The following is a 23,850-nucleotide window of genomic DNA, read 5'->3' as shown; positions in this document are numbered from 1 at the left end:
GTGGACCCATGTAGCCCTAGTGCTTAGGAAACAGACACAGGATCAGAAGTTGAAGGTTTTGGTCATATTGGCAGTTTGAGATACATGAGATATCCATCTTTTAAAGAAAGGAAAATCAAAAGAGGATTTCACCATCTTCTCTGAAACATTGTTCTTTTCTCCCCAGGAGCAGCAGCATGTTGAAATGAGTACCACAGGCTGGGTTGGAAGAGTAAGTGCTCTGAGTTTTGGATTTCATGTATATCTCAACTGCTACTCAGAGCTGGTTAATGTGTGGCTGTCCTATACTAAGGCACTGTGTTGTCACTGATAGAAACGTGAGTCGGCCCATGTCTCAGTGTTAGCTGTGCTTCTTACAATAAATGCACTGTATACCCAAGAAGGCAAAAAGACAAGTCAAACACCAAAGTCATGAGCAGAATTGATGAGCAAAGCGTGTTCTCCAGGCAACTGGAGTTTCCAGTGAGTTGCAAGGCTGCCAGGATGCAGAACATACTTGTTTGACCTGTTGTTTGAGTTCTACACTTTGGAGGCAGAAAAAGGTTTTCAGTCCAGCCTGGATGGCAGCCCTCAGGAACAGTACCAATCCAATAATGTCCATTGCACACCTCTCTGGTGAAAACCACACATTGGTAGGCACTCTGAGGATGCTCTTTATCTGGGAAAGCAAGGTGACCCTCAGAGACTCACTCCTCTGCTCACTACCAACTGACACGTACAGCACCCGGGGCTCAAGTCTGAGACTGTGGAAGAAAGCACAGGGTTGCGGGGTGGGGGGCAGAGGGACTCCAGCCACCATGACACCTTACACGGAAGGTGAAAGCTGAACGACACCTAGCTTTTTAAAAAGGGGTGACTGAAGTGAAGCAAAGACTGTAACCATTTCACATCTCCTGGGTGAGAGAGGTGAGGCTTCAGTTCAGGAAGACGACGGCCCCTCTCTGCTGGGCTGGGAGCTGCCACAACATTCCCATGTCCTTTTCTTCCAGGCACTGATTGGGCAGAGGAGAGAGGTTTGCCAACAAGAAAAGTGGTTTCCTCCATGGCAAGAGACACGCTACACTTCCTCACGACTCTCTGAAAAAAATATGTTTTTTCCTCTCTGTATTTAACCAGACAGATGCCACTTTTCACACATTTCTACTAGGCACAACTCCATCCAGGGGAAACAGGGAAATGTATTAAAAAGATAAGGCTGTGAACATGGGTCTGGAGAGGGGAATGTGCCTGAGAACTCTGTAATGAGAACACAAAGTGTACTGCACGCCTCAGCTTGCTTCATAAATGAATTCACTTTGAATCACTAAATAGAAGAGGCAAGCATTTCCCTTCCTTCCCCAGACGGGAATGGATGAGAGAGGAAACACTCAGGGCGAAGTGAACCAACAATTTTAAAAGACCATCCCCTACCTGCTCGCAACATAACCAGGAAATAGAAATTAAAACGCAACATGGTCCTTCCAGGCTGGAAAGAGACCCTCTTCTATTTAAACATGATTTTCTGAGAGCTATTTTCTATTGAACTTTTTAAAATAAATAAATAAATAAATTTTTTGTTCTCCATTTCCACATGACCATTTTTTTTTAATTTGTTGATCATCTTTAGCAAAATGAAAAGGCTTAGGATAAAAATAACTGTATGAATACTTCCATGGGAAATCTATGGCAGAGATCCCTGATAGCACTTGGTCCAGGAGTGGTTAAACACTAAGTCTGACTTTCAAACTGAATTGTGTGAAAAAACGGGAATGAAAATTTCCACTTCCAACCTGAAACAGTAAGATAATTAGATGCCTTCTAGAAAGTGCACTTGCAATATCAAGGAAGTTCCTTCCAACAGAGAGAGTGTTAGGTTGTATGCCCATATGGTTGGGAGTCTCCATTATTCTTGCAAGGCACGTTCTGGAACAATGGAATCATGTCTGTGTGTCCAGTATCTGCTGTGAGCATCTTTATGTGCGTTCTCCCATTTACCCTGGCCAAAGTAGCCTGTGAGTTTGTTCTCTGCTCCACATTTTCTACTTAGGAAGGCGGTCATTTTGAGGTCTTTGTTTCACCTGACAAAGCAAAGGATGCAGGGATTGGAGAGGAGATCCAGAAACTGGGGTTAACCCTGAGGTGAGATTGACACTGACATTTCTTTGCTCTGTCATTGTCTAGTTCAGGCCTGCAGAACCCCACTTCACCTCTGATGGAGGCAGCTTCTACAAGATCACCAGCGACAAAGATGGCTACAAACACATCTGCCACATCCCGAAAGATAAGAAAGTGAGTGTGTTCATGCAGGAGATCCCAAGCTGACCTCCTTCCCTAGCTGCAATAGAAATCATTTCAGGCATTGAGCAGTGTGTATAAATAGACTAATTCAGATTCTTCAGTGGTATATGGGATGAAGCAGAATAGGACATTGATGGCCCCCAAAGCAATCTCAAGTTTATTTGACTTTCTGATATAAATGATTAAATCATCTGCTTAACTTTGCTAGGGGAGTCTAATATGTCTCATATTTAAAACCCCACCAGGAGTGTACATTTATTACAAAAGGAGCCTGGGAAGTCATTAGTATCAAAGCTCTGACCAGTGATTATCTGTGAGTATATTCTAATAACCAGTAAAGTAGGCTGTAAACCCGTGCATTATACTCAGGCCCTCTCACAGAAGCGCAGGAAAATCTCCCACAAAGAATCGTTGATTTGGAATATGTTCAACCCTTTTTTTCTTTTTAACATACGGAAGCCTTAATGATTTTCACATACGCTCAGCAGATTTGACACCATGCCACCGAGCAGTTCTACCTCTCGGGTTTACCTGCTTTGCACTGGAGGGGCTGCAGTCTTTGATGAATGTCCTGGGCTGCTGCGGGGGCTCTCTGCCTCCTGTTCACTTCAGACTGACGTGGGCTTTCTGAAAGACTGAGAAAGGCAATTTTATCTGCAGTGCCTTGACCTTCCTCTTTGGATTGTGGAAAGCTTTGCTTTAAGCGCCTACTAACAGCCTATGTGAGCTGTCAGCAAAAGGCATTTTTTTACTTTCCATTAGGATCTTGGGCTCTTCCTTCACTGGCCTCGTCACAGAGGAATTTTGCCATTGCCCAGAGTAGTTTCTGAAGACCTTACAGAAAGAGCTCAGCCACTTTCTGGAATATACAGTCCCTACTGCCATGCAGATTATGTAATAAAACAGAAAAGACAGAAATCAGGATTGGTACTTGGGGTGGGGGCGGGGTTCTCAGTTTCAAGCTAGCTGTCCAAGCATATTTTTCTTATAAAAGCTCTGTTTTGTGTTTTTTACTTACCATTTCAATTCAGGACGAATGCCCTGGATTCATACATTTCAGACAGTTTAAAGAAAGTCTCCTGGGTAGAGACGGTGGAGGGAGATAGCTTCTGGATGGGATGGATTCTGGATGGGATGGAGGGGCAGAACAGCAAGCATGAAGAGGGGCACACACTCATGCAGTACGACCGTGTGTGCCTGGGTTGGAGATCAGGGGATATATTTAACATTTTTGTAAAACATATTTAATATATATTGTCTTTGTTTTTTTCTCAGATACTACATTAGTAATGAATATAAAGAAATGCCAGGAGGAAGAAATCTTTATAAGTAAGAGTGCTGCTGGGACATTGACATCAGGGGTTTTCAGTGACAGATTATTCCTTGTCCTCGTGTCTCTCTCTCTCTCTCTCTCTCTCTCTCTCTCTCTCTCTCTCTCTCTCTCTCTCTCTTTCCCTCCCTCCCTCCCTCCCTCCCTCCCTCCCTCCCTCCCTCCCTGTCTGTCTGTCTGTCTTTCTGTCTTTCTGTTTTGTCCTAATTAATATTACACTGGAATTGTTCTAAGTACTTAAATTACTTCACTTATCGTTCATAGATAACCAAAACAATGATTTTATTAGGTGTTTACTGGCATCTCCTAATTATGGGAGACTGAGGTTATCATAAATTTAAACATGCATTTTATGGCGAAGAGAAAGCCCCTGGAGGGTTGCTATGGTGGTCTGAGTCCACTGAGACCGGAGCATGACATTAATCAGTTTCTTCCTCTCATATACATTTTGATGAAGTACTTAATCCCCACTGTTGGCTTTACAGAATCCAACTTACTGACCACACCAATGTGAAGTGTCTTAGTTGTGACCTGAATCCAGAAAGATGTCAGTATTATGCGGTGTCATTTAGTAAAGACGCAACATACTATCAGCTGCAATGTTGGGGTAAGTTTGCATTGATGCAAGGAAGAAGAAGAGCCAATGCCTGGCCTGTGAAAGCTCCCATCCCTACAGTCCCAGGGACAGGAGACCCTGAGGGTTTCCTCCAGGGACCTATTTTCAATTCTCTGTTCAGCCCTTTTCTCTTTGGCAACCTAGGAGCCCTTGAAGACACCTGAGTCCTTTTCTCCACTCATGACAGTGTGATGTGGACACTTTACTTTCTTCCCTGAGTTCGTTCTTTCATACCCACGTGTTCTAGGTTTTAAATAATTATTTTATGCATTTGTCCTTAAGTTAATAAAACACTGTGGAGGTACCTACTACCCAGAATCCTCACTGCCCTGTCCTCTGTTGATATTGCCGCTGTTAATTTTTATTCTAAGTCTAGAAGCCTGTGCAAAGGAAGCCACAGTGACATATTCAAGTCATACAGTAAGATCAAAGAGGCTTCTCTGAGTCCTCTTTTCCAATGCTGTACCAGGCTTCTTCTTAAAATGAGAAAACGAGTCTTGATATTCTAAAGAAGCAAAGGGGACTTCAAAGGACTTACCCTGTTCTTCGATCCCTGATGTATTTTGCTCTCTCTGATGCATTTCCTTAGTGTTCTTTAGTATGGCTGAGTGCTGCCATCATTTCTTGGGTATGTGCTTTATACTAGGAACTGTGCTAAAAGCTTAATATTTGTGATCTTATTTAAACCTTAATAAAACTCTCCAAAGTACATATTATCCTCACTTTGTATGAAAAGATATTGGCACCTAGACACACTGACCTAACCTATCCAGCAAGTCAGCCAGGATTCAAACCCATGTCTAGCCGTGCCTTCACTGTGGTTTTTTTTTTTTTTTTTTTTTTCAAGCAAATATAAAAATTAAATATATCATTTAAACGCATCAAAATTAAATAGATCACAAGATAGCTTTGCTATACGTTACCTTGCACTCCACAGCTACCACAGTTGGGATAAATAGTGAGGATATGGGCTGGTGAGAAAAACACGTTTCCATGCCAGAAAGAAACTGCTTATCCAAGTTAGGCACTGCAGATGTGTCTCCTGGCTCCCAGACTCTCCTGAGTAGGGGCCCGCGAGCGGACTTGCCTCCTCCAGGTGAAGCTGGTTCCAGAGTTCTGCCCACTCACCCTCCAAGAATCACAGTGCCTCAGTGGTAGTATGGTCAACATGTGGTCACAGAGAATGGGGAAGGTTAAGCTGTAATTTCAGCTCACTGATGAGGAAACTGGTCATGGAGATGTTAGCCTGTCCAGGATGTCCATGCGAGCAGAGGTCCATTTCCTACCCCCTTTTACTTGAGCCCTGTGCCTTTGTAGGACTGCATCCTTCACTTAATTGCAGTTATTTGTAAGAAAAAAAGTGGGGGTGGGGAGGAGAGAGCTAAGCTTCTTACTGCAGGAGTGCAGTAGCTGCTTTGTGTTATGTCAGACAGTAATTGCTGGTATGTCTGAAAGCTCACACATGCATGCTATCCTCATCTAAAACCTGTTTTTCTCTGGTTACATTCACAGGCCCTGGTCTGCCCCTCTACACTCTGCATCGCAGCACTGATCATAAAGGTATTTTGTCATACTCCCCCCCCCCACCGGCTTGTAGGAAAGCATGCACATGATGAATAGGACTAGCATGGGATTTTTCCCTTGGCATTAGTATCTTACCCAGGTGTTGGACACAAGCCTTCCTACCTGAAGTGTGCAAGCAAGCCCCACCTGCCACAGTACACGCTTGCTCACTGTTGTCTCATGTGACCTAACCTCTTTGTGCTGTTATGAATTATGGCTGTTTCATATATTTGTTTAGAGATACGAGTCCTGGAAGACAATTCAGCTTTGGATAAAATGCTACAGGATGTCCAAATGCCTTCAAAAAAAATGGACTTCATTGTTTTGAATGGAACAAGTAAGTTACAGGTCTTTTGGAATAGTGTTTTTCATGGAAACAATAATAAAATACAAATAGTGAGACAGTTTGGTCTGAGAATACGTGCTTTGTGTTGTGTGAATCTGATTTAAAAGTTTTTTTTTTTTTTCCATGAAACGTCCTATTACAACAACTACTACTTTTGCTTTGTGATTGTGTGTGTGTCTGTGTGTGTGTGTGTGTGTGTGTGTGTGTGTTAAAACAGGTCTCTACATAAAACGTATTTTGTCAAGAGTGTTTGGGGGAAATGCATTATAGCTGGGTCAGTTCATCAAGTTAGTAACTCTGTCCTACCAGTCAGCATTAATTGTAAAAACATAATGGCTAAGCTAAATTCCACCTGATATATTTTATCTCTGAACTGTAGAGTTAGAAAACACCTAAGATGATGATGTTAAAATTTTGAGGTTGTTTCTAAAATGTTTAAACTTCATGCTTTTTTGGGGGGGAGGGGGCAGGGGTTGTTATTTCCTAATGAGCTCAGGTGGGGTGTGTTGTAAGCATGGATTGCTCTCAGACACCACTAAGAACAATAGGTTTACTTGAGTTAGAAATGCTTGGTTTTTTTTTTTTTGTTTTGTTTTTAGTTTCTTTTTCCACTCAAGAATAATGACTTATGGGACCTCATGATTGATGGGTTTAGATTTTAAATTTAGCATAATGGGAAATATGGAGCTGGAGAGATGGCTCAACCATTGGGAGCTGATACAGCTCCTGCAGGGGCCCTGAGTTCCTTTCCCAGCACCCATACCTGGTGGTTTACAAACTATGTAACCCCACCTCCAAGAATTCCAATACCCTCTTCCGGATTCCCAGGGCATCTGCTCTTACTTGTGCAAACCCACACAGAGAGATACATATACACATAATCTAAACTAATATTACTTTTTAAAAGGAAATGAATAAAGTATTCAACCCTTGTCATTGTAAAGGGTAGGACAGGCCCTGGAAAGCAGGGCCCACTTTGGCAGAATAACTTAGCACGCTGCTCAAAGGGAATGTGTGTGTCACCAGGGTCCTCGCTAACAAACACCTTCAGACCCAGCAGGGGTGCCACTGCTCCCGTCCCTGAGACATCTTGAATGTAAAGTGCTCATTTTGACAGTCTGGTGCAGAGTTCTGCAGTGCATATGGAGACGCCATTCTATTTCAGCGGCACACAGTGGGAGTCCTTAGGTTTTAGGGCTGGGGAGGGCACGTGGTTAAAAGGAAATTTTCATAGAGCAAAGGAGGGGACCAACATAACAGGGGGGGGAGGGACCCACTAGGCTCTAGCCGATCTCACTACAGGAGACAGGGGTTGGCCTAAGGACTTGAGACCTTGGAACCTTCAAAACCCCTGTCCTCACAGAAAAACTGCTCATTTACAAAAAGATGGAGTTAAAACCCCTTCTAATCAACTAGTGCAGGCCAGAGAAGATGGAGACTGAATCGTGATGGGTGCATGCATTAAAAATATCAGTCTGGCGAATAGTTTGATATTTGATTAAAATTATAATAGAAAATTATATTTTATATATATATTTTTTCATCGAATGAAAAGTACAAAACAATTAGGAAACACAAATAGAAGATAAGCCCATCTATATAAATATTTGACTATTGAATCCTTGTTTTTTCTTTAACCAAAGTCATTACGAAAATCAATCAAGAGACAAAAGGGAAAGTAAATGTAAGAGATACCTCTAGAGATAAGGGTTTTTTTTTTTTTTGAGCCTATAGTTTATATCTTCCTGAGTATGTGAAACTCTCATTTAGGTTTATTAGACTTATTTATTCTGAGAGCAAAGAAGACTGACTCATTATTTTGAGTTTTTTTTTTTTTTTTTTTTTTTTTTTTTTATTAAACTGATGTTAAATCAAGCACAAGAATTTAAACGGATCCAAGGAAGAGCCCACAGAACAGGAAAGCAGTTTATTCCACAGAAGCCGACTTCATTCTGTGAAAAGCTGAGCTGAAAACAGGACTCTGCTTTGCGGTCTAGGATGGCAATAGGAATTATAAAATCGCTATTAAATCCAGATTTTTAAAAGAGAGTTACGGCCGACTGCAAACTCTAAACAGCTTCAAGGAAATTCGAGAAGAGGAAAACATTTGGGAGGAAAATTTAGAACATAAACAAGCTAGATAAGTGGATTGGGTGCCAAAGAACAGAAGCACAAAAACAAAACATTAGGAATCCTAAAATGCACTTGTATTTTAGAAGGCATCGATGGATTTCACGGCTGTATTAGGAACAGTTTAATTGTCTTACCACCACAGTAACTTGCATTTCTGAACCAAACAGCTGGGTTTTTAACGTCTTTAAAATGTGATCCTGAGCTGATCCTTCTCTTTCTCTCTCTAACTTAACAAATTGGTGAACTCTGAGGAATGGCGGAGAAATGAGGAATGAGGTCTCACTAATAACTATTTTTAACTCACCAATTAATCTTTCTGCTTGTTTAGGGTTTTGGTATCAAATGATCTTGCCTCCTCATTTTGATAAATCCAAGAAGTATCCTCTACTGTTAGAAGTGTAAGTATTCAGGGGAGAATAATTCAGATGCCGCAGTTTTCTGGGGGTACAGATTAGTGACATATAAAGCCAGTACTTCTCTTCTTTCCTGCAGCATTGATCACTATCCCCCTCCCATCTATTCCACCTACAAATCCCATCTGTGTTTTCTCTTAACTTAATAAGTGAGATCTACACTTCTCTCTGTCATAATCATACGCTTTGCTCTGCTTCCCTAGAGTTTAAGAGAGTCCCACTGGCCTTTTCTGGTTCTCATCCGCATCCTTTCTTCCTGACAAGCAAGAAAAGGGCACTTTTAATCTACCAAGTTTTCTGTCATGGACAGGGCCAAAAAATTTCATGTTACAAAAAAATATTTACTCATATATGAATGCATGAATATGTTCGCCTGTTTAAATTTAGAATGCTACAATATCTACTTTTAAATTAAAACAATGTGATATTTTGCTTAAATGAAAGTTCTTTTAACTTTCATCTCTAAAGAAGAGGCAAGAATGTGTTAGTAGAGGCATCCATGCAGGACTTGGTTGTTCACTGTGGGGTTGCAAGAGCCAATGAATAGGAAAAATAATGAACGAGAGGGAACTATTATTAGAGAAGATATGTATGTACCCAGAAGTCATGTAGACTGCGCAGAGAGGCCATTGAAATAAGAAGCAATGAGCTTATTGGGTTTATTTTTTGATACACAGGGGATTTGATAAAAGCTGTACATATGGCTATATGTGTGGTAGATTTTAGACTATAAAGGTTGCAAATACAGCAATGTTCAAATTCTTGCACCGATAAATAATATACTTATTTCAAGTTTATATTTCTTTGTCCTTGATGTTTTAAGTAATAGCATTTTTTTTTTTTTTTATATAGTATGGTCCTTTCTATCATGGTATAGAGTCTCAGAGTGAGCAACACTATGTAAGAGCCTTGAGGGAATGAAAAGCATGTGATGCTCTAGTCGAAGTCCTTAAGGAAATCCCAACCTAGGAAATAAATGTACAGACCGAGATGGAAAACTACACTAGGCATTATTGTTATTTTTATAAAACAATTTTCCCTATCCCTAGTATTTGATAATTTTTTTTTTATTTCTAAGATTGCACAGTACTTAAAACATAAAATGTGTTTGACAATAGTGTTTTCAAATACAAATCTTAGGGATGTATTTAAAGGAAACACACAGCCATAATGGTCCTGTTGCCAAATTAAAAGAATGCAATTGTCATCTCAGAGACTTACTACTGAATAAACTTACCATTATCTAGTTCTTTTTGAACTGGCAGGTTCAATTCAGCAGTTCTGGCCTAAACTACTCTCCAAGCTGACTGATTCAATTTGGCTTCTCTCCTCACTAAATTGCTCTGCTTGACCTCAAACTAACTCTGGAAATTTGTTTTAATCTTCTGGCTCCTTCTTTTCTCTGGCTCTTGCCTTCACCTGCAACTTGTCTCTGTAAAATTGTCCCAGTGAAAATCAATCTCTCTGTCTCTCTGTCTCTCTGTCTCTCTGTCTCTCTGTCTCTCTGTCTCTCTGTCTCTCTGTCTCTCTCTGTCTCTCTGTCTCTCTCTGTCTCTCTGTCTCTCTCTGTCTCTCTGTCTCTGTCTCTCTCTCTCTCTCTCTCTCTCTCTCTCTCTCCCACTCCTGCTCTCTCTCTTTACCTTTTCCCCAACCCCTCCTCCCCTCTCTGCTATTTTCCTGTGAGTTAGGTGTATATTATCTCTGATCATTTTGTCTGTCCCTCAATTAGACGCCGCTTTCAAACATGGCTGCTTCCTTCTACAAACAACCCTTGCTTTCATTGTAGGATTAAGCACATGTACTAAGGGCCTACCTGTATTCCAACTAGAGGGATTAATGGTGTGGTCTACGTTTCAGCCAGATCACACAGACATAGAAGATCTTTGGACGTGATCCTTGTCAGAGCAGCCTTGTTGCTGGATTAAAATTCCTCTATAAATGAACTTATTCTTGATAATTCAGTGCCTGCTATGATTTTAGGGCTCATGATTGAGAAGGATGCAAATACCTGGTCCATAGGAGAAAAATGGTAGTGTTCTTTATTTAAAGGTGGAACTTTTCACAGTTATGCAGGTCCCTGTAGTCAAAAAGTAGAGGCTTCTTTCAGACTGAACTGGGCCACTTACCTTGCAAGTACAGAAAACATCATAGTAGCTAGCTTTGACGGCAGAGGAAGTGGTTACCAAGGAGATAAGATCATGCATGCAATCAACAGAAGACTGGGAACGTTGGAAGTTGAAGATCAAATTGAAGCAGCCAGGTAAGCAACTCAGAGATGAACTCAGATATTGTTGACTTCTTTCTTTCTTTCTTTCTTTCTTTCTTTCTTTCTTTCTTTCTTTTTTCTTTCTTTCTTTCTTTCTTTCTTTCTTTCTTTCTCTCTTTCTGTCTGTCTGTCTCTCTGTCTGTCTCTTTCCTGTTTTCTTTTCTTCCTACCTTTTTTCCTTCATTCTTTCTCTTTCTTTCTAAAATAAGAATGATTTGAAGGTATTGGAGGGTGAATTTATAATTTCTCACCCGTGTTAGTTTTTAGTGCATATATATATTTCCATATGACTTGAGAAAGGGAGTTGGCATATACACTACTGTCATCCAAGAGTGGAGGGTGAGCTCCATGAAACCCGGAGATAAACTGAGGAAGGAGTGACTTTGTTATTGAGACTTCCGGGTACTTGGACAAGATGTCTGGCGGAAGAAACTTTCAAGAGGAAGGATTCATTTGGAATCCTGGTTTGAGAGATGTCAATCCGTTATTCTTGGCTCAGTTGGATAAGGACAAACCACAGTGTTTTCAGCCCTTTCTTCTGTGCACTTTGATGACAATTTTCACTTTAAAGTTGGCGGGAAAGCAACCAGCAATTATCATGCCAAGCACTGAATGCTAGGCAGTGCTGACTTTTCCTCTCTCAAATAAATTGGTCTTTCACCATGAAACCCAGCCTCTCACAAAGTCTTAGGGCATGGGACAAAGGTAGACAGGTCCTTTACTACAGTAAAACAATGACCTTTGGTCCAATTGTTAGTTAATTCCCTCTGCCTCCTCCTACCCGCATGTGATTCCTAGTGAGTAGGATTTGCTGCTGGTTACATCCATACAGGCACTCTGGCTCCCGAGCTCCCACCGTGACCACCCACTAACCTTTGCTGACAACATTCTAGCCAGCTTCTTCAAAGCATTTTTTTCTGAATTTCTATTCCACACAAATCCCAAATGTTTCTGAATTATGAAATCTAATGAGTCACAGCAATGACCCTATCTCTTGGTACCAATGATCAATGTCAGTGAGATTTTTGTTGCAAATATAAAATATAGGATTTAACAACTTAAAAGGAGAAATTACTTATTCTGCACCATGGTTTCAGAGATTTCAGTCCACGGTCCTTGGCTCTGTTGCTTCCAGGCCTATGGTGAGGTAGAAAATTATAGCAGCAAAACTTGTGATGAGCCTACTTGCCTCATGGGATAGTAGAGTGGGCTATTTATTTATTTATTTATTTATGCCCTCACTGATGGAAAGGTACTATTCACATTCAGGGTGGATCTTCTGTTAGTTGTTTACCCATAGATATATGCAAGGCTGCTCTTAGTAATGTTTAAGCCATTTCTCAGTACAATCAAATTGAAAATTAAATTTAACTATCACACTAGGTAAACATTTGGTTAAATAGTTGAGCCTTTCCCTTATAGTCAGAACTACATGGTGGAGAAGTTGAATGTATATTCAACCTTGTAGAGAGTGATAGCAATGAGGTTCAAGAATTGGCTCCTACTCCCTGGATAAGGGTGACTCTTCTATTTTTGGAAAGTTTTGGGGCACAACTGTCATGAATCACAATTATGAGAGCTTTGTTAAGTATGTACTGGCCATCTCATTCTGCCATTCCCACATACAAGTACAAACTGATGTGTTTTGGGTTAAAAGAGAGAATCATACCATGGTAAGCACATAGCTTAAAGCTGCAGAGCATCCCTGGGAGGAGGGGGTGGGATATTCTTATCATGTATTTCAAGTAAAGAAACAGAATTTGTTGGGGAGAACTAGGATTAGAATCCAGTCCATTCCAACTCTTCTGTTCAACTGGATCCAGCTGGTGAATTGAATACGTAACCTTTGGGTTCCTAAGCAATTTGTTAGGTGTTTAAAGAAATCTAATAAATCAGTGGTTTGAGACTGTGTTGTAAATTAGAGACTGAGGGATGCAGAATCATCAGTGGATGATCATTGTATGGAGAAAAAGAACTTTAAAGAGGAATAATAAATGAAAATAAAAGATGTTAGACAAGTTTCTCTAAGTGAATGAAGTTCCTTATGCCAAAGTTAATTACTGGCCATTTTTTTTTTTTAAATGTAAAAGGAATTTTAGATTAATGAAAGGATAAATTAAAGGTTTTGTTGTAAAAATAAGCTTTTATCCAGTAAGAATGGTCACCTTTTTATCAGAGGAAGCTACGGTTTCAGCAACCCCATGAATCTGAGTTCTAAAAGTGCTAAAATCACTGAGTTCAATATTTATAAAATACAGTCCCAGTTTAAGACAATAATGATATTCAGTACTACTTACACAATGGACACTGTTACAGCAACTAAAAGGAACTGAATACAGGGGCACAGACGACTCCCCAAATAACACTGAAAGAAAGAAGTCAGGTATGAGGTTCAAAATCAAGTACAAACTCAGGTCTATATTTATGGAATACAGAAAAAGAAACATTTTAATTTATTTTCACTTTTCAGACAGGAAAATGACCAGGAATGACCTTGTGATAGCATACATGTTTACTTTGTAAAGGTGTATCACCCTGTGCAATCTTGATTCAGATCCTCTCTGTATTTAAGGAGACTGACAAGGAGAAAAGTTGAAAAGAACTCTTAATTTGTTTTGGTACCACTTGTCTCCGCAGCCTTGGACACGTCTCACCAATTGAAAGCCAAGTCCACTGTCCATCAATGGAAAGACTTCCACACCTCCTACAACACCACAAAATTACACATTATATTTGCCAGACTTTCTTAAAAAAACAAACAAATAAAAAAACAAAACAAAACAAAACAAAAACAACTGGCTTATGATTTAAGGATAAGATTAAAAAAATAGGAACATAAAACAAAGTTCATTTTTTTTTTTACCTGCATTTCAACTCCTGACACAGTTGGGTGGCAAAGATGTTTCTTAATCCATCAAAGAAAATACATTTTCATTTAATGGTGCTGAGCTAGCTGATCAACACTCAGCCCAGGATGGGATTTAGACGTTTGTGTTTAAATTCTCAGGTAAGAGTACAGAGACAGTTCTAAACCTTCTCAGTTGTTCTCCATGCCCTTGTCTTTTTCTATTGCAGGGGGTAACCACTTTCAAACTGAAAAACATCTGGAGAGATTTAAATTCAATTATGTAAAGAAAAGTGCATCTGGGCTGCAAATTTTTATATAAAGCTGTGAAAAAAACTGCCAGGATTTGTTTTCTGTGAATCATGCAGACACACACACACACACACACACACACACACACACACACACACACACACAGAATTTTTATGGACTCAACCCTTCTTCATGTCTTTCTGATGTTAGCATGGTAGATACTGCTCTCAGGTGTTTTTGACTACTGGTTCGGTTGCTCTTAATTTGTAATAGAATGAAGGAGATAAAAAAGGGACAGGCTTTTCACATTTATGTGGTTAGCTTACTTCTCTATACAGAGTGGAAAACTGATTTGCAAACTTCTTTCATGTGTTTTAGGCAATTTGTAAAAATGGGATTTGTGGACAGCAAGCGAGTTGCCATTTGGGGCTGGGTGAGTAGCTGTCTTGACTCATGGATTTGTATGCACTCCTTAGTGAATGTAACAGAGTGGAGGTTAATTTATCTTTTGCATGTAAATCTTTGGAGATGGAAATCATGTCTGTCAGGTCATGTCTTGGGCCTCTGAGCAGCAGGTTTCCTAAACATCTACTGAGCTAGACATGTAACTCTGTTTATTGTGATGAGATACAGAGGCCAGAGCAAGAGTGGGGAGGGAGGAAGGAAGGTGGGTGGAGAAGGCAAAAAGAAAATGAAGAAGGCAAGAAAAAAATAGCTTATTAATCAGCAAAAGTTCTTTGCTTATTGTTTTTATTTATTATTTTCTTTAATTTTTCTATGGTCACTGGGGTCCACTAGTGTCCCATGCTTGTCCTCCTGTTGTCTATGAAAAGGGACCAGGACTCTGAAAGTGTATACTTTAGATACTGGCCAATTAAAGCCAATTTAAGCCTCGTATACCATGCTTTCTATCTCTAAAGAGGCACAGTATATAAAGATGTGAGAAATGTGGAAACCGCAACTCGCTTACCATATGTCCTTATTCCCTTACCTCCATAAAAATAACTGTTTCCATTCCCCAGTCATATGGAGGGTACGTAACCTCAATGGTCCTGGGATCGGGAAGTGGCGTGTTCAAGTGTGGAATAGCCGTGGCACCCGTGGCACGGTGGGAGTACTATGGTATGTAACTGCTGTTGTATGCACTGAGCTATTAAGTGTCGACCTTAACATTCTAGTGAGAACGCCATTCCTATTTTAGTTTTCTGTGTTTCTATGGAAAATAAAAGGCTGGGTTCTTTCTGCGGCTGTTTACAGAGTCGGATAAGATGTTCTCGTTTGTTCTGCTGTTACACAAGCCTTGTGCTGTTGTGTGTTATCTACACATTTAATTTCTCATCAACAAGTCCTGTTTCCAGAATTTTAAAACAGTGTCAGTGCTACATTTCTCAAATTAATGTTTCCTTATTGTTGATTACAGTTTGATTTGCGACTTCACATAGTAATAGAGAATAGAATAGAATAGAATAGAATAGAATAGAATAGAATAGAATAGAAGTGTCTACCTCTTTGCCTTTGAATGAAGGTCAAATATTAGTTAGGTGTTAGAGGAAGAGGAGACAGGAACAGTTGAGTTTCCAGGAGGATTTGCTTTCCTACCATATTCTAGTTCTAGAATATCGTCATCATCGTGAGATAGACCATACTGCATCATTTATCTGAGACGACAATGCCCAGGGCAAGACTAGGCAGAGGTGAACATCCAGGGTCAGGAAGGGGATGCAGTGTTTTCTCACGCCTTCTCTGAGCTCACTTAGGTTCTTTATGTAGCAGTGTAAGAACGGAATTGTTGATAAAGAGTATGCTTGTTAATATCTATACCCTGATAGATGGCAGCTCAAATCCTGCAAACATTTATCTTCGAAACTCTCGAAGTCAAGAGAAGCCAATGTGCAAAATCACCGTCTTTCCGCTGAAAACTTGGCAGGCGCAGATATAATTTAATTTGCACACAATGGAGTTGTTTTTCCTTGTGATACTTTTGTTTCTAATTAATTGTTTTGCTGGATGGTTTGCTTCTGGAGACCTCTGGTGGTCAATTAAATAATAAAATAGCCTTTGTGAGGTTGCAGACATGTAAGAGAAGTTTATTAAATGTATGTGGCCTAATACACAGCAACGGAAGAGAGCTTTGAATATATGTGTAATTTTAAGCAATTTTATTCAAAATTGAAAACAATGAATATGTAAGTGATGTTTGAAGACATTGCTCTAAAATTTCACAACTATAGTAGGTAGCTATGCTTATTTTTTAAAAAATATAGTTTTACAAAATTTCAGATCTTAATATACATGTAAACATGGTTAATATAGATTTTAAAAGTGGCATGTCCTGAGACAAGCAGATTGAGGGCTGTAGAATAGATGCTGAAAAAAAATTGTTATATTGCTCTCAAAGACTCTTTTTTCCCTATTAAATATATAAGCAATATTGTTAATATTTGATTTTTTAATTAAAAAAAATACATGAAAAGACCATTATCTTTTACTTTTAAGTGTCCTTTAAGATACTATATTTTTTTTATAGGAGTGTTCTGTAGATACATAAAATTACACATAGTCCATACTGGCTTTAAGTAAAATAATAGATATCACTAATTTAGGAGGAGGGGGTAGCAGTGGAAGACCAAACACTCTTCAACCATGTTTTTAATCTAAGCCTCAGTCACTGCAAAGCATCACAGTATTGACTTTAAGTAATAAAAGGTTTTAAAGAATTCATAGAATGGGTGTGGAGATGCTTGTCCAGTCCAGGGACAGCCAAGCATAGAGGCAACACATGGTTTTCATTCTCATTCACTGCAGTCTGGCCATTTAAGGAGGCAGCTTTTACAACATCACATAAAGCAAAAGAAATCAGACTCAGAAAGACAAATGTCACATATCTTCCTTCACATGTGAAACCTAGAATTGATATTAAAATATAAAGGACTGTAAGTCTGACATGAGAGTAGAAGGTTTTTCCAGACTGTCTGGGAAAACCAAGGAGACAAGCATGTAATATGAAGGGATCAGGAGGGGGATGGGCTGAAAGTAGGCACAGCAGCATGTCCTTGAATGGGATCTCTTTATTAAACTCACACTTTGTACAATGAACAAACACTAATAAGTTATAAAATAACAACAACAAAATTCCATCAGTGATATTTTAGAGTACTATATAATATAGGATTTCAGTTTTTTAAAATTGAGTAAAGTTATGTTTAATTACCCAAAATAACTAAACCAATTGTGCAACCTGTTATTCTACCATATTTATATATAAAAGAGCTTATGTCAGTTCAGCAGACAGATATTAATGTAATCTGTTCGCAGTGCTCAAGTGTTACAGCACAAAACTTGAGACCTCCCCATAACGTGAGGGAAAACAAATGTTTAACTTGAATTACGATGAAGCAGCTGTGTCAATATGGACTGTTAATTCTTTCTTTTCACCATAGTGGATCTCAACCTGCCCCAAAGCTAAGGTTTAAGTAAGTCACTTGTAATTGATCAATGTTAGGTATTCCCAAAAAAGACAGATTATTGTAGCATGAGGGATGTGTTTGTCTCTGTGCCACAACGAGACAACAGAGGCACTAGATGACGTCGCTTGAGTGGGCCTCTCTGCAGGTCAATTGCTGGTTGTGTTTTAGGTTGTCTAGTCTTTACATCCAGCGCCCTGATCCTGAGGGCTGAGTGTAGATGTGTCGATGCTACAGAGGAGTCCTCAGTCTGAGAGTGTGGCCTGGCCATCGGCATCTCTGGCCGCATTAGCAGGGGTTGGTGGAGGGGATACTTTCCTGAGTTAAGGCACAGGAAGATAGGTAAAGTGATGTGATAAATGTAAAAAATACTGTTATTAATGAAGTTGGACCTCTTTTCTCTTCTCCTATCCCAGACTCAGTGTACACAGAGCGTTACATGGGTCTCCCAACTCCAGAAGACAACCTTGACCATTACAGGGTAAGAGCTATGTCAATCTTATAATTGTGTATAAGGAACTTTGTAATTGTATCTATTTTAGAAAAAAATATTATTTCCAACAAAATTCTTGTTAAAAAGAAATAACACAGGTGGTTTAGAGATACTCCAATAGCTTCCCCTACTATATTTTGCATAATTACAGTCTTTATCATATGCTATATAGGTCACAATATGCATTCATTTGGAAATACAAAGCAACATCAGATAATTACTTTAATTATAAAAATTTCAGTTTAGAAAACATGTCAAATTCAACATATTCTTTTTAGGACCCGGAAGATTCTTTAAGCCTTTAGCAAGATATTAAAGTTTTTATGTTATTATAATAGTTAAAAGGTAAATGCATGTCTATAATTCTCTTACTCACAGCCAGCTATGTAGATTTTTAAGACAGGATTTGCATAAAGCAGGCGAGGTGGCAGGTGCGGTTGGGGAGTACCCTGAAGAGCCCTGTCCATGAATTACCAAATAGCTTTCAATAGTGGGAGAGGCAGTGGGCAGCTGGCTCTCCAGAGAAGCTGACACATTTGAAAGGTGACCTGACTGTCGCTGTACTTGCCATCGCTAGTGTGGAGGCCACAGCCAAGCCAGAACATGCTCTGCATCCTCCTGATGCAGCTGTAGGAACCAGCACCACGTTGACATTTTCAAAACTTTCCTGGGTCTGTTGGCACTATTAGTTGAGGAAAAAAAAAACCTTGTAAACTAAATTAAAGCTTTTCGATAACAACTAAAATCATCTCTGACATTTCCATTCTCCAAAGATGTCCAAAAACTCTCCGCAGGAGAATGAATTAAAAAGAGAGAAAAACAAGAATAATGTCAACACAGAATTTTCTCTGTTGTGACTCTTAATACATAGGCCTAAGAGTAATATTCCTCTGAGCAGTATATATACATTTTTGGAAGATGCCATCATTATTATAGAGGAATCTGAAACCATCTGATCAAAACACAATGAGTTTCAACTTTGCAAGATGTGTGTGTGTGTGTGTGTGTGTGTGTGTGTGTGTGTATGTGTGTGTGTATAATTTTACTTTTATTTGCTCTTTAACTAGCAAGCTTGCATGTGCAGGGGGGGCATGTTATATTAGTACCTGCATGTTTTTATGTTTCTGAGACATTATAGAAAAGTAACAACCTACAAATTAAGATGACACACTAGACATCTCTACCTTCAAAGAAGCCTCCTGATCAGGCTATTCCCATTTCTGTCAGAACTCTCCATTCTTCTCACCCTTTTTATTCCATATCCTATAATTTGCTTTAAGTATTGTTTATCCCATTTGTAACTACAATGGTCCTAGCAAATGCCCTAGCTCCCTGTATAATAGTGGCCCAGTGTGTCAACTTCTGCTGTGTTTTCTACAATACACTCTATTTTACACCTTGCTAGTGCTTTAACTACACATACAGACACACACACACACACACACACACACACACACACACACACAGACACACCAAAAGACAGACATACACATACACACATATACATACACAGACACATGCACACATACATACACACAAATATACACAGACACACACATATACACAGATAGACATACACACAGACACACATATATACACAGACACACACACATATATACACACACACAGACAGACAGACACACAGACACACACACACCCCCACACCCACACACAAACACACACACTGCCTTAATGGCACTTTCCTTTGTACCTGGCCTGGTTTAAATGTCAGATTCTGTATTTCTGTAGCTGTCATTTATGACATTGCTATGGGTCCCTTATATCTGGCCTGTCTTTTGCCCCCATTCCCATGTATTAGGAAGCTTCCACTGTCCTCTCTGAAGAACATCTCTCTCTCTTTCTCTCTCTCTCTCTCTCTCTCTCTCTCTCTCTCTCTCTCTCTCACAACACTGTTGCTTTCCTTATGACTCTTAAATCTCACTTTATTCCACCTTGAGTTAGCAATTACTCTGTACCAGATTACCACCCCCTCCCCTCACCTCCCCCCCCCCCCCCCCCCCCCCCCCCCCCCCCCCCCCCCCGCACTGTTACTCAACATCACTTGACTTCAGCACTTCCTTCATTGGGTGTCCTTCCAGGAAGCATCTTATCTTGACTTAATTATTTTAAAAAACTGGTTTTAAGGAAAATACTGTGATACAAGTTGTGTCTTTCCATCACTTTTCTCATTTTGATGCTTGATTTTTTTTTCTTAATTTTGCAACCTGAAAGATGGTTTTATTGGCTATATCCAAGCACGGAAACCCCCTGTAAACTCAGAGATATACTGCCCAGTATTCTAACGCCTGCCTCTGGAGAATGGTGAATGAGAAGCCGAAGCCTTCTGTGTCCAAACTCTGACACCAAAATTCATCGGGATGCTTGCCTTGCAACCTAAGAACGCATACCATCATTTCTGTTTTCTGAGTCGTCTCTCTCTATAAGCTATAGCATAGCAGTCTGAATCTGCCATTTCATGTTTTTTTTCCCAGCCTTTTCTATAGGGTCCTTTTTCTGACATCAATCCTCCCTTCTCTGGCTCTACCCCCCACAGTAGTGGCCATTCTCATTTCTCCCCTTAGGTGTTCCCTGTATGAGGTAGTCATGTAAATAGAAGTCACTTCCTCCTGCCAATGGCAACACACGCACACTGGGTGCACAAAGTCAGTCTTCCTCTTCGCTGCACAGATGGCACCCGAGGACTGTTTAATCCTTCCACGCCAGGAGTCGGGTTTTCTTGGCATGAAATGCCTTGCTGGCAATGGACACATTAAAACTGCCAGTACCATGGAGCTAAAGGTTCCCAATGTGTTACTCAGAGGAATTATCTGGGAGGGTAATAGCTAAGGTGGGCAGGAGAAAGTGAGGTGAATGCTTTAAGGGAATTGTCTCCACCGAGCTCCCTGTTGGTTGCTTCCTCTGAGCATTGAGGACTGAATCTGTGTGGGGATCTGAATCTGAGTGGAGCACTGAATCTAAGTGCCTATTTTTGGTGCACAGCAGGCTTTAGAATAAAGCTGCCCTCCTTTGTTTTTTAAATGAGCCTGTGCTTTTGTCTCTGGCAAGAATATATTCAAACATTCTATTTTCCTCCAAGGCCCCAGCTGCCCCTCTGGACCCATCATCTTCTACTTCTTTTCTTTCCCAGGTTTGAGCTCTCTCTCTCTCTCTCTCTCTCTCTCTCTCTCTCTCTCTCTCTCTTTCTCTCCCTCCCTCCCTCCCTCCCTCCCTCTCTCTCCTGTCCTATTCCTTGATAAGATAGAGAGCTAATTCAACAATTCCTGAAAGGTTTCTGTCACTCTTTACACTTCTGTGGGTCGAGAAAAAAATATTTTGAAAAAAAAATCCCATTTAGTCAGGACTCTCTTACTCTCTTAGCACATCCAGAGTTAAGAATGCACAAAATGTTTGGTTGTGCAGTAACCAAATAAGTAATTTTATATTCTGAGCTAAGAAGCCATTGACACATAGTTTGGAAGAGCATATAAATTTCAATACAACCTGATGAGATCATTCAGTACCAGGGGATAAAGACCTAGACTTTAGAGGAATCCAAATCTCCAAGAGAAAATACCTGTGAATTTGGGCCTTTTTACTACTGACAAAACAGATGCCACCAGATGAATTGTCAGTGTGTGCTTTGGTCAAAGCTAGTACACCATCTGTGAAGGCATTCACCTGTTTGGTGGACTTCCTCCCAGCGGGTATATTATTTCCTATACTTTAAAAGCAACTATGAAGATTTGGAGATCCTGAGACATAGGCTTAGACTCTACAGCAACCCACCAGTGACCCCATAAGACTTTTTGAAGATCACCACCCACTATGTACAAATGACAGAGCAAGAACTTTTTTAAAGACTACAAGAACCCCAAAGAGGAACCCCAGAAGAACCTGGTTCCAGAGAGGTGACAAGTCTGAGCTATAGAGCAATGTAATTCTATGGACAGATCTTCTCTACCTCCAGTCTACAAGCATAACAGACAGAAATGGGACAACCAAGGAGGCAACTCTGCAATCAGTAGCCACAAGCATGCCGCCGTGTAGCCACATCTTAAGGAGTGGGATACTGACCAATAGATGATCGATTTCTCAAAGCCCATCTGCAATCAGAGCTGCAAGACACTAACACATAAGAGCCTTTCATTCATTTATTCAAAGTGTCTGGCATTTGATTTGTTCAAAAGTTTATTCCTTATAGATAAGACAAAAGTAAAAACACTGGAGAGATAAACTTTTTAACTGGTAACAGAACATGACCTTGAACATCACACAGTATCCAATCTGTATGGGAAAGACTAGAGACTTCCAAACTGTGGTCATAGGACCTGGTAATCTATATCAGAAACCTGAAAGGAGTTCAAGGAAAAGGAGGAGCCAAAAATATAGGATTTCAACTCCCTGCCCACACCCAGGTTCACTCACCCATTCATTATTGTGTTAGTATAACTAGACTGTATTCTAAGAGCTTTACAGGAATTATCAGTTTCAAGTCTCCATGATTCTCACCATTGTACTGACAGGGAAACCGAGGCACTAAAATATCAAGTAACATGGATGTTGAGGGTTTGAAAAGGAAGAGGACACTGTATGAACTAGGAAAGAAGGAGAAGGGGCAGAGAAAGGGGGAGGATATAGGGAAGATCAGAGAGGGTCCCAACAGGTTACAATGGGGGGGGCAGCAGGGGAGAGAGAGACAGTGACAGAGAGAAGGGTTTTTCCTGGGATCTCTGAGACAGCTCTATTGAACTGAGGGATAGCTTTGGGAAGAGCAGACCAAATGGTGACCAATACATATGACAGGGCGTAGACTGGAGAAGGGATTGTGAATAAGCAGAGAAGTAGGAGACGGAGGGCAGGAGGAGTGGGGCCCCAGTCCTGAGCCTTGCTGCCAAGAGGAGAGGGCAGCCTGGAACACACAGAAGGGCTGATTTAACTTGTAGAGGAGATTTATTTTGCATTTTGCTCAAAATTTGATAGGCTTTTGGCAAGTGTATGAAACAGTCATGGATTTGGCAGTCTTCTGCTAGCAGATTTGAAACGTTCAATCCTTAAGAACTGCTGCATCGTTAGGTTATGCAAAACAGGGTGCAATTTTGTAAATATGCCATCTTGCACTGATTTGACATTTGTTCTATTATCCCAGAATATGCCAAAGGGAGAGAGACCTTCAGATTTAAGCCAAACCTTAACTTGTTTGTGGAGTGCTGATAAAATGTTGACTGCTGTGTGATCTTTAAAGCAGCCAGTGTTGCTTCTGAGGCCTGAGGTAGAGCCCCCTGTCTGGGGTGGATGGAAGCTCTTTCCTTGGCAGCTCATGGGTGCAGTTGTTGAGTAGATGTAAACAAGTGAAACATCTTATTTAGTTGGTTGGATTCAGTTTCTCTTAAATGTTTTCTGTGCCCTCTGCTTGGTATTAATGACGATTCTCCAAATGACACCTTTTTAATATTCTTCATGCAGCATTGATTTCAGGAGAAGAATCTATAGAGTGAGCTAGTAAGCCCAAGGCTAGAGCTTACTGAGTTGTTAAGTTGTTATCTCTCAGACCCAGCGGCGGTTTGGTCCTCTACAGGAGCCTGTGGGTGGTAATGAGTAGGTTGGCTGTGATATCAAATGATTATAGAATATATCGGTGAGGGACCTTGGTTTTGGAATTCAAACAGCCTGCATCGAAAGTTTCCATTACTTCTAGAAGTTTAAACTTGAGATCACATTCCTTCCCTGAACCCTAATTTCCTCCTTTACATAATGGGAGTAACCAGATATGCCTCCCAGAGTCACAGAAGTGATTGTAGGAGACCCCCACACCCGCCATGATGTAAGCTTCAAAAGCATGGCAGCTATCACCA

The 23,850-nt window shown here is 40.3% G+C and overlaps 1 protein-coding gene across 2 annotated transcripts in view; it reads left to right on the top strand.

Moving 5' to 3' along the window:
* The window catches only part of Dpp4 (dipeptidyl peptidase 4), an 87,258-nt gene that overhangs the window by 54,142 nt on the left and 9,266 nt on the right, over positions 1-23,850 (top strand). For both annotated transcript variants that reach the window (XM_076928820.1, XM_034494645.2), the window contains exons 12-23: positions 167-211; positions 2,161-2,268; positions 2,523-2,590; positions 3,553-3,606; positions 4,093-4,214; positions 5,736-5,783; positions 6,025-6,123; positions 8,594-8,663; positions 10,744-10,938; positions 14,420-14,474; positions 15,064-15,163; positions 17,922-17,986. In XM_076928820.1, coding sequence (XP_076784935.1) covers positions 167-211; positions 2,161-2,268; positions 2,523-2,590; positions 3,553-3,606; positions 4,093-4,214; positions 5,736-5,783; positions 6,025-6,123; positions 8,594-8,663; positions 10,744-10,938; positions 14,420-14,474; positions 15,064-15,163; positions 17,922-17,986 — 1,029 coding nt within the window. The remainder of the gene's footprint in view (positions 1-166; positions 212-2,160; positions 2,269-2,522; positions 2,591-3,552; positions 3,607-4,092; positions 4,215-5,735; positions 5,784-6,024; positions 6,124-8,593; positions 8,664-10,743; positions 10,939-14,419; positions 14,475-15,063; positions 15,164-17,921; positions 17,987-23,850) is intronic.

Source organism: Arvicanthis niloticus, chromosome 2, assembly GCF_011762505.2.
Source record: "Arvicanthis niloticus isolate mArvNil1 chromosome 2, mArvNil1.pat.X, whole genome shotgun sequence".
Classification (NCBI taxonomy): domain Eukaryota; kingdom Metazoa; phylum Chordata; class Mammalia; order Rodentia; family Muridae; genus Arvicanthis; species Arvicanthis niloticus.
This window is presented reverse-complemented; position numbering and strand designations above follow the sequence as displayed.